The sequence below is a fragment of the Sipha flava genome, unplaced genomic scaffold, assembly GCF_003268045.1.
Source record: "Sipha flava isolate LNK unplaced genomic scaffold, YSA_version1 87_pilon_pilon, whole genome shotgun sequence".
In the NCBI taxonomy this organism is placed as follows: domain Eukaryota; kingdom Metazoa; phylum Arthropoda; class Insecta; order Hemiptera; family Aphididae; genus Sipha; species Sipha flava.
The window spans coordinates 1,352,888-1,366,360 of record NW_020273629.1 but is presented as its reverse complement, the minus strand read 5'-3'; the positions used below and the strand labels follow the sequence as shown (position 1 = coordinate 1,366,360).

The following is a 13,473-nucleotide window of genomic DNA, read 5'->3' as shown; positions in this document are numbered from 1 at the left end:
AAGACGTTGTAAGTTCTTGTAAATAAATTATGCAACACTGACCCTTGAAATTTGTGATTTAAAATGCAAGTTTTTGCTCCCTCTTAGGAATTGCGCCCGGGACGTAGGCCCCTCTCGACCTCACTTCCTTACTACGGCTAACCTTACTTTCATTGCACCCCTGAATAAAGTATTAGGAAAGAATGTTCATCATTCTATATAGCACATATAAACATTCATCATATGTTCATCAAATATTACTATTTTTATTATATTGTTTTTCATAACTTGCCGAATTCATATCGTCACTGGTCGTTGACTGTATTATAATAGACAGTCTACTCATAAACCATAAATGTTAGCTGTGTTCGTATACGATATGCGAACTCTTACGATTCAAAGCTGTTCATGAGTATAAATGTCAGTTTAGATTCTGTGGGTACTACGATTTTGAATTCGCTGTCGTTAAAGTCCGCCCGACATAATCCCTGTAAAAGATTCGTATCTATCAGATGTAATATGCTGTTCGGGTCACCGTTATATAGTCACCATCGCGATTTCTCGGGCGTAAATAAAATATGATATTATTATTTTCCTTCGGTCTGCACGTAAGCTGTTTAGCGGCGGTGCAACGTTAATAATAAACCGCCACCGTTTGTCCGTCGACGGTACATTTGATATTATAATATTAATATTAATCTGTGTGTTGTGACAGTGGCTTTTTTCCTTATTTTAATTTTTTTTTTTTATTTTACCTTTTATTTCACAATAATTTATAGCACCGTCAACCATTCTAATTGACTTCCGCGCGCGCACTTGTACCGCACACACACGTCGCTTTCTACACGCGAATTACATGAAAATGTGTAATAACTCATACGCGTGTACACGCGTACTAACGCGATTTATTACATTTGTTCGTATGCACCGCGTCCGCCGTGCACGCGTCAGAGCCAGGGACTAAAATCTTCAATTTTTCATATACCGCGCACTAAATTTTTAACATTCGTTCGTAGGTTGTGCCGTTTGCTCTTGTAGTTAAACACGAACCAACGAGCCAATCTTCCACTGGTGTGTGGTACTAGTGCATGGTGTATGGTCCGGTCTCAATTAGTCCGGTCTAGTACGATCTTGACATACGAAAATTATTGAATCACCGGTTTGGTCCGGTTCAATAATTTTTAGGAGTAGTTCGGTCCAATCCTCAGATCAAATGCATTACTTTCAGTTGTTGTAGACACCGAAAACAGAAAAATCTTTGCTCCGAAGTCTCCCCAACGGTTATCCATTGATTGTGTGCGCACACGACCCGTTCCTCGGACGTCTGCACTTTCGTCGTCATCGTCATCGTTGACGTCCGCGATGGTATGAGCCCAACGCGAATTAACCGAACCGGAACGGAAACGTATTTAGGATCTTCCTAGCCGCCAGGCAGATGTGCTACGTTAAGGTTTGGCGTTCGCGTCGCGGTGAATAAATCGTAGTATTACACGGTACGGACGCAGGGTGAACTAATATTGCAAATAGTCGGAGCGCCGTGTACGCACGGGCCACTTGCAGCCCTCGCTAATATAATACATGTATACGTATAAACGTGCACTATTTTTTCATTTTTCTAATGGCCATCGGCTGTCCTTGTTTACGGAAAAAGGGTGAAAATGGCGATTTACAAAACTAAATCATCTTTATTATCGTTGCCTTATTGCGAGTTGCGTTATGTACGAGCCGTTTGGCACACATCGTTTAGAAATGAATTCAATGCGCGCGACACACATTTAAGTTAATGAAACCATTTCGCGTGTTTCAACAATGTTATATATATATATATATATATAAATGTATTGCGACTATCGTGATGGATAATATTATTATTGCACTCTTATATAAATATATATAATATAGTAAATTAGAAGCGTTAAGTAAACGAATCTGAAAAACACATATTTATAGCGATAGTTTGTATAATAAAATAAAGAAATATTAAAAAAAAAAAACGAGTGAAATATTATAGATTTTTTGTGTACATTTGTATACATTTTAATTAGAAAAATTGTTATCGATACAGCTATGCGTTTATCTACTTCTTCGTCTTTCTCCAAACTGTTTGGGGGCGACCACTCTTGTCCTAAATCTCCACTCGCCTTGATTTTCTACATCCCCTAACGTATACATGATGTTTTTAGTTATATGTAATGCGTGGTAATCATCATTGGTGTAATGATTAGAAGCTTCAGACACTCTAAATAAAAAAAATGATAGCGTATGAAAACCATGTGGTGCATACGAATATTTAACGGAGAATTAAATAAAATCCAGACAAATAATTAACTTAGGGGAAAAACCACTATTAAGTTAGTAAGACACGCATATCTAACGCTTCATCATTTAAAATGATATTGTATTCAACATAAAAATATAAGTCTTACGAGCAATAAAGTTTCGCACCACATAAATCCTCGGCAGACATGACTTCTCCTGCCGCAGCCTTTATTAACGGAAGACCAGCAAGAAAAATTGTTCCGATATTTCTCACAATTACATTCTCATCAGCCATAGTAGGCAAGTAAGCAGCGCCTGCCGTACAGCTCTCCATCACTACGGCTACCTGAAACATTGATGTCATTTAAACTCTTTTAAGTAAAACTTTATAAATTGGATAATTTTAACATTCTTACTTGAGTAATATTTTTTGAAGACATAATAGCTTCATTGAAAAATATTCTCCCAAAATGTTCTCTGTCAGGAAAAATGTCTGCCTGTTTTTTTAAATAACCACCACCAGTGTCGACCAAATAAACGCAAGGTTACCGTATTACATTATTAAAATGTTAAAATTATTATTCAATTAGAATTTTTTTTTGTGTAAAAAGTTATTATTAAATTGATTTTAGATCAAATTTTAATTTATTTTTATTTTTATCACTAATAGTTTATTTATAATTATATAGTTTAAATTACGGAGAAATTTAAAAAGCACATTTTTCACTGGGAAAACTTGAGTTGGGTAATTATGATAAAAACAAGATAAAATCAACTGTGGACCAGGCACGTATCCAGGGGGGGGGGTAGGGGCGACCCCCCGTTGGCCGTATCAAATTGTGTTAATTTAATTTGATGTACTATTAAATTGCATTATCTTACGTAATAACATTATAATGTATTGTTATTATTACAAATTTTCGTCTTTTATTTTTATAACATAAATTAATGAATTGTCGATAAAAACAATATTATTGTGACCGTATGATCGACGACAACCGTCAGCCGGCCAGCCCTAGCCGACTCATAGAGTATACTTATTTATAATCCGCCCCTCCCGTTATGGTAGGCTGGATCCGCGCCTACCGTGGACCCAATTCACGTAGTATCAAATGTGACCATGGACCCAATTTGAGTATTATTAAAGAACCGCGGACCCAAATCGTGCTTTTTTAAGCAATCAAATATCTCGGGACCCAATTAAAAAGTTTCCTTTACATCAATGTATATCTATATAATTTAAATCACTAAAATGTTATTATAAGTAGGGTGCAGATTTTTATGTAATAAAAAAGTCAAAATATGTAAATATTTATGTTCTTATTTTTGCTAAAATATTTATTAAAAAACGTAAGATATTTAACAAAAAAAATTGGTATAATATACCTATTTTTTTTTCCCAAATTTATTCTTCTGATAACGTATGTTGCTTATCAAAGTTATCATTTTTTAAAAATTGTCTTGTCAATTTAATTCTAAAATGTTTAACCTTTCAATTTTCGTATAATGTCCATGACTAAAATTTCAGTTGATACAATCCCGAACTGTAACCCATTATGTTACCTCCCAGTACTTTACTTCTGCGTCATGTGCATAAACCTATTGCAAATGTTGTCATAGAACGTGCGAAACAGTCTCCTGTATTTCGATCATTTGCATATATGCCACCTGCTTAATTTTACAATTGGTGCGAAGTTAAAATGAAAATGTATTTCACGAATCTTAGTACTGATGGCAAGGTCAAGCCCTTGAGTGAAACCATGACCAGTGAACTTGGGTCGAATCTACTGTGGTGAATGTGCGTAGTATGCATGGGGCTTATAAAATTGTTTTTGAAAATAATTTCAATTTTTTTTTTTTTCATTAAGTAGTGATAAATATATTTGAAAAAATGTTTGTTAAATTCTCAAGATAATTTTTTAAACCAAAACGATTTACGATTATTATTTTTCGAGTTACGAAGAAAAATAATATACGTACCTATATTTTATTTTGTCAAATATACCGTACATAAATGTTGCCTATTTTTATAACTTATCGTCAGTATTTCTCAATTATTAAAAACTGTTGAGAAATTATGTAATCAACCTCTTCAACATACCAACTAGACAACATTTTCTTTATAAAATCTTTAATAATTGTGATTATCATTTTGGTTGAAATTGTGTACACAAACACAAAATAAAACACATCATATTTAAGCCAATACATTCCACATTTCACTCAGAATTTAAAATACAACGGTGTAGTAATGGAGCAGTTACATGATTTAATAATAATGTACTATGTATTATTATTATAACAGGTACATTACAATATTAATAATAACAGCTAACAGAAATCGTGTAAAATAAATAATGATTTTTCCAAATATAATTAAATATAATTTTTGATATAATTTCTTAACAGAATACAATATAACGTACTAAATTATAAATTAATCAGTTATTAATATAATATTTTATATTATAACTATTGTGATAAGTAGGTGGACTGTACTTGGACTCTAAATTGTTTTCAGATGGTGGAGGTGTAGATGAAGGTGATGACAATATTTATGGCGAATTATTATACTTCTCTTCCACATCACTCATTACCTCTAACAACATTGCTGCAGCAGCCTGACCTTCTTCTGCCATAAATATTTCATCAGCCGTTAAACTGATAGGTTCAACTTCAATTTGACTCTCTTGTACTATTTCTTCTTCCGTCTAAACAATATCAGTTATAATTAATTTTGGTTCTAATTTTATGGCATCTAAATTGGTTTTAATTGATTCTTCTTGAATCAAATCAAGTATAGGTGTTGAAGGTGGTGGTGATGGTAATGATGGTGATATTGGTGGTGGTGGTGGTGGTGGTGGTGGTGGCGGTGGTGGTGATGTTGGTGTAGTTGGAGATGGCTCATGAAATACTTCTTTTTTAATCAATGGAATACTTTGGTTCTGATTCAACTGATTTATATTTTACTGTAATATTATCAAATCCATCCAACTGCACAGGAAATTTTACATCTAATTGTGAAGATGAAGATGAAGATGATTGTGCTGATTGTTTACTAACCTTTGTTCGTTTCACTCGAGACCGATCGCTAGTTGCTGACCTCTTTTTCTCATTTCCCAATGAAACAGCTGGTTTTATCTGTTCTTTCATTAGGTCAAGTCTTATTTGTTCTTTTTCCTTAATTAAAAAAAAAAATAAGTAAAAATATTATACCTGTCATAAATATTAAATTGTTTTAAAAAATATACTTGTTCAATTTTCTTCTGTTTTATCTTATAAGATAACAACATTTCTCTATACATATCTTCAGTTGGATCAAAATGATTACTCATAGGCAAAGCAATTTTAGACAAATCTAGACGTTCAGAGAGTAATTTTTTTAATGTATTAAAACGGTTAATACGTTGATTTTTTCTGGAACATCAATTAATAACACTAATTAAGTACATTAACAGAAATTAAAAAATATTTCTTTAAATAATCCATACCTATATTTTTGTTTGAGAGTACGTCTTAACAAAGATTTCATTTTAACAATATCAGGACGATAATATCCATTTTTTAATTTGTCATGAAAATCATTAATTGGATTAACTCCAAATCGAAAACTTTGACCACCAAAAAGCATTCTTAAAGTGATTTCTTTTTCCATTAAATCATTTTCAGGAAAAGTTGGAAGAAAATTCTACAAAAAAAAAAAAAATGTTAGTATGTTTTACACTTAATTTCATTTTTTATAAGTTTTATTTGTATAAAGGTGAGTTTCTGTTACACAATTATACCTTTAAATGTTGCTTTTGTTGGTCACTTAAGCATACCCAAGAATTAACAGAAAAAAGTTGCTTGAAAACTTCTTCATCTTCGCACATTCCAACAGGTAAACTAAGCTCAGTTTTATTAGCCACTACAGTTTCAGTTTTGAGTGATATAGTTTCGTCTTCATCTGCAGTACTAGTACTTTCAGAATCAGAGCCTGACTGACTACTACCACTACTACTGGATGCAGATGTACTCGTGCTAGATGTTGATGTTTCAGAATCGTCGTCACTATCATCCTGTTCAATTTCAGGAGACGACAATTCTTCTTCATCTGTATTTGAAGTTGATTCTTGCGGCCAATTTTCATAATTATTATACCCCGACATTATTGAGTCAAAATATAATTACTGAAATTAGTATAAAAAATATTAAACCAATTACTAGTTTCAAAGTTAATACTAACATAAAATTTTCATAAACAATTTATATTTTTAAATTACCTAGGTAATATTCAATTTTTTTAAAAATGTTATAAATAAAATATTGGCTATAAAAAAGTAGTTCAGAAGACACTTTGAAATTTTTTGTTTAAGTATTAAAATCTGTTTTCAATAAATCACAAACAAAATTCAAGGTCATGGATCCATAAAATAATATTTCTATATAAATTACTTTACATAATTACTTTCCATCGAACATGTTAATTGATTAAAAAACTACCAATAGTAAATTATTTAGAAAAATAATGCGGATAAAAGATATAACTAAAATATTAAATAAATTGATTAATAAATAAATGATTGCTAGTTATTAATATTTACTTGGTATCTAATTTATATTATTAAGTAAAATATCATTACACTTTTATGTTCCTATCATTTTAACTACCCTCAATAAAATATTAGTTATTCTATTCATTATTATTTATCTTAATATTTTGATATGACCCTTAGTTTAATATATTTTTATATGTATACATTTATAAAGTGTGTCACCAATTAGGTATTATCTGTATTATACTATCACATTACATTGTTTAAGGTTTTCACCCATTTATTGTTAAAAAAAATAAATAAACAAATAAAAAAATGTACCTTATTATGTGGGGGCTGTATCCCTCATAGAAATTTCTGTAAATCCCTCATTTTATCAAAAATTAATAAATTCTAGTTTTAAATGTTTTTATAATTTTTTTAAAATACATCAAGCTTTAAATATTAGCAGTCTTTTGTGTATTAACAATTATTGCACTAACATGATGTATGTATGATGATGTACATTGCGGATTTATTTTTGATTTTTCAAGTAAGAATTAATTATTTAACTATGTATACGCATTATATAATTATGGTAGAATTGAATAGTCCTCGAAGTAAAATGTACCGTTGACGGTAGTCAAATATCTACTATTGTTTAATATTAGGCAACATTCAGACGAGTAATGTCGTATCGACTGTCAAACGTGTCATGGGATAAATGCGAGTGTACAATGTTCATCAATATGGTTATACAATTGTACAAGTATTGTTCTTAAAAGTTTCTATCGTGATTACCACGTAAAGCTTACGAAGGATGCGATATAATCAATATAACATAATGTAATTCTTCGTAAAAATAATTAAACTTATAAATCAAAAATATCGCTATCAAAATTATTTGTTTTTATATTTATTCGGATTATGCCGACGATGATTGAATATAATCCAGTGACATTGAAATGTACTGCGGGTACGCGTATCAGGTAAAAACAAGTCAGAAAATGAAGTTGAAATGTATTACGGGTTACGATCGACCGCCCATCGGAGAATTCGATCGTAGTGCGCGTTGAGGACTATGTTTTTAAAGCGCGCGCACCCTGTACACGAGTTATTTCATAATAACGCATACATATCGGTGACGTTTACAGAGAGATTTAGGGGGTGGAGAACAGCAGCTGTTCCGTATACTTCGAGCAATACATAAAAAAGCCTGTATACGTGAATTAAAAAAAAAAAAAAAAAAAATGTAATGCATAGATTTATTGGATAAATGTTTTATTATAATAGAAACTCATGTACGGTATGAATATTTGTATTTGTATGCTGGCCACATCGATCGATCCCCGCTTCTGGGGGCTCTTTTCACCGAGCTCTCCACTCGTTTTTAACATTCATTTCTAGTGTTTTCTTAAAAAAAAAAATTTTTTCCGATCGGACGCTCATGTCTACGCGTACGCCGTTCTATGCTCTCGTTTCCCGTACATTAAACGCCGCACGATGGTGTTATGTACGCGCACATATAAACGGGTTATAAAAATACGTGACATATCAACGAGTATACACTCGTATCACACGATATAATGGGACACTGATTTTTAATGGTTAGATGTGCGAAGTTTGTAAGTACGCACACGTGTAAAAACGTAACACTCCGACTGTGTTGTCGCACGGTTACGTCCATGTCCGCTCTATCTCGGTTGTTCGGCGCGAGCAAAGCTTTCCGAACGAACAAAGTTAGTAAACGAAGCAAGGCAAACGTGTGCGCTGTATACATATGATTATCTACGGGAAGAGGGATGAAAGAACGCGACGGGTATATTTCACTCAAACGTTTAGGCGGCCCGTCGTAACTGTTACGGTTTCAGTTAAAAAATAGTGTATTTGACTGCGTGCATTATTATAGTGTTGTGGATTGCGATTTTAAATTCCGAAGCCAAATCTTACTACGATGAAATCGATTATCGTCGTAAAAATTAGCATAAGGCATCACTCAAACGTCAAGCCTACTGCATACGAATTTTATATGTAGGTATAAATAAAATTAACCCTTAACAGTTAATATATTTTATTTTTTTTTTTTTTTTTTGCAGATTAATTAAGTCTAAAATTACGAATAACAGTTCGTGTTAATTTGTGTTTTATAAAAAATAATACTATTTGTTACAAAAGTTCTCGTTTCAATGCCGGGGGAACGGCGTTGAAATATTTATACTTCCGGGGTCAAACTTTGAAACCACGCCACAGCCCACGGTATGTTGTGGAGTGTACACGGGTAAGTTTTTGAAAACGGCATAGGAAATGAATTGGCCGTTTTTATTACCCTTGTTGTATCGTGCGCATTATCCGATGGGAAACATGTACATAGGTATATATGGCTGCCAAAAATATTTTTACCGTAAAAAGAACGGTGAACTCTTGTTCATTCGATATACATCGTATATTCGTGGGTGCGTGCGGGCGTGTATGTGTGTGTGTGTGTGTGTGTGTACATGTTATATATTTTGTGTATCATTATGGTAATAAATTCAAAAAACTATAATTTGTTTTCAGCGCACGCTACCTGCGGCGTGCGCTGAGGAGTTTCACGATTGACCAGTCTCCCATGAAGCGTCGGCGGTAGGTATAATTCTCTGTAGTAGAGGGAGAGGGCGAAAATTAAAAATTAATTTACGTATGTTAATCAGCGTCCGATTGTTCGGTTTGCACGCCATCATTTTTGATATTCATTTCGTCAACCACCATGTAGCACAAGAACGCATATTTTATAAAATGCGTTCGACTAGGGCCCGGACAACTAGACCAACAGGTGCTCCACGTATGTAGGTTTTGTGCAACGATATTTCTCCGTTCGACTGCGTAGTCGCGTGCTCGCGTCGTTAGAATACAATTCTGAAATGTTCGAAAAACTATGTAAACATCGAGTAATCAGAGTGTTTTGGTTTATGGGTGCGTCCTGTTCGAACAAGGGGAGTAAACACTGCCACTCGAAACCGAGTCGCAGTTGGTAGTGTTTTTAAAAGTACAGCCAGCTCCGGTAAAACGTGATGATCGAATTGCTCTGAAATCCACACATCTCCAGCAGACTACGTTACAAATGAACATTGCACCTATTCAATAGGATTTAAATCAAAAATAACTTGTAGTCGATGTATGTATTTTCACATATTATAATTTACAGTGGTCTTTTGAGAAAATATATACCAAACGGATTTAAATGAAAAAAAATATCGTGCACGTACCATAACGTTATGCATTGGGTACGAACGCGTTCGGCGAGGCCCGTTGGCTTTTCGGAGCAATAGACGACAATGACCATAACGATTCAACGGTAAATGTTCTGTAAAATCGATTTTCCTCTATCGGCCCCGAAAACGTGTTTTACCGTATTATTCTACGTATGGTGTGAACCGTTGCAACCCGATGATATATTAATATTAAACGTTGCAACTATATTTTCCTCAAGGTCTCATTGTGACATCATCGTTCGCTGATACAAAACTGGTATCGCTCCCTCCCTCCACCGCCAAGGTTGTGAAATCAAACGTACTCCGGAGACGCGCATGTGGAATAAATGCTGTGGTATCGTTTCCGGGCGCGGACAAATCGAGTTCGAAATTGCTGCGCGCGGTCAAGTTCAAGGTGCGTTTTGCATCGTCACATGCCGCCACAGGAAGATTCCTGCACTTATTGTCCTTTATCCTTCCGTCCCTGGTCCTGGGAGCCTATTCTCAAACGCATCGAAAGTAATGATCGAATAGAATAGTTCGATTGACACTATTCGATCATAAAAGTTCATTCGACACAGAATATTCGATCTATCGTATTCTCAAACGACTATCGAATGTTGATTATCGAATAAAGTAATATTCAATACACTATTCGATTGACGAAAAAAATCATTGCTTTTTCCATGATATTATCTGTTGTTATCACTTATTATTGACAATGTTAAAAATGTAAACTTTAAAGTGAAAATTTATATTGTAATAATTACAATTATTTTAAGTTTAAGTAAAATTAATACCTAACAAATAATAAGAATATGGAAAAGAAATTTAAAGGGAAGTCAGTTACTTTGGCACAGAAACAATCGCTCGTGGAATTTATGGAAGCAAACCCTGAGTTAAACAAAGGGAAGTTTAGTTCAACGTTTACTCATAAAATATCCCAAAATCTGTGGAACAAAATAACGGTTGATCTAAATTCGATGATTGGTGCTACCAAAACCGCGGACAAATGGAGAAAAGTATTAATAATTATTACATATATTATGAATTCAATTTGTGACAAATTTTTATACTACATTTTTGCTTTAACATTTGTTAGTGTTGGACAGATATGAAATGTAATGCTAAAACAAAAAGTGTTGAGCATAAAAAAAGTATAGGTAAAACAGGTCGAGGTAGTTATGAGGAAATATGTTTCAACACCAATTGATGAGAAGATAGTTGAAATTATAGGAGATGTACCTATTTTTGGTCAACCACATATAGCTGAACCGGTTATTAAATTTGAAGATCATGAAATTTGTATAGATTCTTCTAATTTTCATATTTTACAGTAAGGATAAAATTGTTATTCTTATAAGTATTTTTTTATTAAAAAAAAATAGACAGTGTAACTTAAAAGTATTTATTGTATTAATTGTACCTCTTAGGCCATTAGTTCAATCAGAAAATAAATGTGAAACAATAGTGTCAACTGATGTTTTACCCTTAGCTTTACCATCGGAGGCATTGGAAGATAAAAATAAACGAATCAATGAACCTATTCAATTAACTAATAAAAAAAGGTATTAGGTATATACATATAATGTGTATAAAAAATTCTAAAAGTTAATTTTCTTGATAAATTGTTTGTTTAAGATTAACTTAAAATGATACAAATATTCCTAAATTTACTATAGTTCTGTATCAAATACATTTTTACTGATGCTCAATTTTAGTTTAATTTCTTTCTAGTAAGCTTGATATATTTAAAAAATCTGCTGAAAATTCATTAAAAATGCGTTATGCTACTGAAGAGAGAACTTCAGTTCTTAAAGATTATTATGCAGCAAAATTAAAGCTTTTAGAAAGAATGGTTATTGCAAAAGAAAGGAAAGTTGCTTTAATGGAGGTTAAATTTAATAGTAAATTTAAAGATTGAAACTTATATTTGTTATTTCTTGTTACATTAATTCATAGTTATAATATTTATATATGCATATTTAAATTGTGTGATACAATTGTTAACTAAGAAGTCTGAATAATTATATATACTTACTTATATATTTTTTAATTTTAAATTTTGTGATACAATTTAACAATTAATATTAAATGCTGAATAATTAATATTATATTGGTAGTTGTTACTTATAAATTTAAGTTTTATGATACAATTGTGATATTTATAACTAATAAGTCTGAATAAATAATATTATATTGATACTTATATATGAATGCATATATTAATATATGTATATTTAAATTTTGTAATACAAATATACAAATGTAATTAATAACTAATAACAAGTCTGAATAATACATGTATAATAATAATTTAAATTTTTGTTGTTATTTATTTAATTTTATTACTGAAAATATGAATCTATCATTAATTGTTGCATACGTCTTCCTGCTACAATATAATTATTAATTATGTTTGTTTCATTCGGAGCAGTATAATTTAAAAGGCCCAAATCATTTTCATCGATATCATTATTATTTATAAGAGGTAGATTATTGATTATACAAATATTATTCAATATAGCACAGGCATTTATTATACTAGCCGCTTTTTCCGGTGTGTAGTGTAAAACTCTATGTTTAAGTAAACATTTAAAAAAAAAAAAAATAAAGAATTTATTGTAATATAACATATTTATAGTAATTATGTTTTTTTTTATCTTTTTGGAAGAATATATTGAGTAAAAATTCAATATACCTAAATCTCATCTTAAGTACACCATTACACCGTTCTATAATTGACCTGGTTTTATATAACCAATTATTATACCTAGCTTCTGGGCTATTCGGTAGATGGTCGTTGATTGGTGTCAATAACCACGGTCTCAAACCATATCCAGAATCCCATATCCAGAATATTATCAAAAATAATTTTTGGAAAGCAATTATATATTTGTTTATAACTAAATATATATATATATATATATATATAAAATAAAAACTTACCAAAAGGATCTTCTTGTTTCATAACTCGTCTTACTTCATTAGTAATATTAATTTCGTTTTGAATTTCTAATTCATTAATTTGCATTATATTGTAAATCTCAAAATCGTCATCAAATGCCATGTTAAATATTTAAACATTCATTCTCGTTCGCGAACTATACTCTTTTAATTATTAATTATAGATTATAGTACTAAATACGATACAAGTACGAACAATAAATTGAAAAAACTGATAAATTAGTTGATTACAATGAAAATTGTGTGTCGAAAACAGTTTTCGACACCAAATTCACTATCGTTGTATATTGTCGAATATTCCTATCGAACTAATGATCGAAAGCGGTTTGAGAATTGTATTTTTGTTATCAATCGAAATCAAAGTTGTTTTCGATCAACTATTGATCGAAAGCGTGGTTCGATACGTTTGAGAATAGACCCCCTGAGCAGAATGTGAGTATCGAACGGTACGACGTTCGTTTTCGATGTGCCAAACGTTCTCGTTATCCGTCCCGAGATATTACCGGTTCGAACCGATTTCCGTA

The 13,473-nt window shown here is 31.9% G+C and overlaps 4 protein-coding genes across 4 annotated transcripts; 1 reads left to right on the top strand and 3 right to left on the bottom strand.

The window, feature by feature from the left end:
• Positions 1 to 2,355: 2,355 nt before the first annotated feature.
• LOC112693493 (methylcrotonoyl-CoA carboxylase beta chain, mitochondrial-like) lies at positions 2,356 to 2,689 on the bottom strand. The gene is made up of 2 exons (XM_025568587.1): positions 2,655 to 2,689; positions 2,356 to 2,584 (listed from the first exon to the last, which is right to left on the bottom strand). Exons 1-2 carry the CDS (start codon positions 2,676 to 2,678, stop codon positions 2,402 to 2,404), a joined length of 207 nt encoding a protein of 68 aa, XP_025424372.1. The 5' UTR covers positions 2,679 to 2,689; the 3' UTR covers positions 2,356 to 2,401.
• Positions 2,690 to 4,793: 2,104 nt separating this feature from the next.
• Positions 4,794 to 6,419, bottom strand: LOC112693470. The gene is made up of 5 exons (XM_025568559.1): positions 6,024 to 6,419; positions 5,730 to 5,926; positions 5,490 to 5,655; positions 5,302 to 5,418; positions 4,794 to 4,949 (listed from the first exon to the last, which is right to left on the bottom strand). The coding sequence occupies exons 1-5, from the start codon at positions 6,384 to 6,386 to the stop codon at positions 4,794 to 4,796; spliced, it is 999 nt and encodes a 332-aa protein (XP_025424344.1). The 5' UTR covers positions 6,387 to 6,419.
• A 4,747-nt stretch (positions 6,420 to 11,166) lies between these two features.
• LOC112693469 lies at positions 11,167 to 12,009 on the top strand. The gene is made up of 4 exons (XM_025568558.1): positions 11,167 to 11,318; positions 11,416 to 11,550; positions 11,720 to 11,876; positions 11,998 to 12,009. The coding sequence occupies exons 1-4, from the start codon at positions 11,167 to 11,169 to the stop codon at positions 12,007 to 12,009; spliced, it is 456 nt and encodes a 151-aa protein (XP_025424343.1).
• A 306-nt stretch (positions 12,010 to 12,315) lies between these two features.
• On the bottom strand, positions 12,316 to 12,953 carry LOC112693468 (putative nuclease HARBI1). The gene is made up of 3 exons (XM_025568557.1): positions 12,932 to 12,953; positions 12,684 to 12,843; positions 12,316 to 12,577 (listed from the first exon to the last, which is right to left on the bottom strand). Exons 1-3 carry the CDS (start codon positions 12,951 to 12,953, stop codon positions 12,331 to 12,333), a joined length of 429 nt encoding a protein of 142 aa, XP_025424342.1. The 3' UTR covers positions 12,316 to 12,330.
• Positions 12,954 to 13,473: the final 520 nt, after the last annotated feature.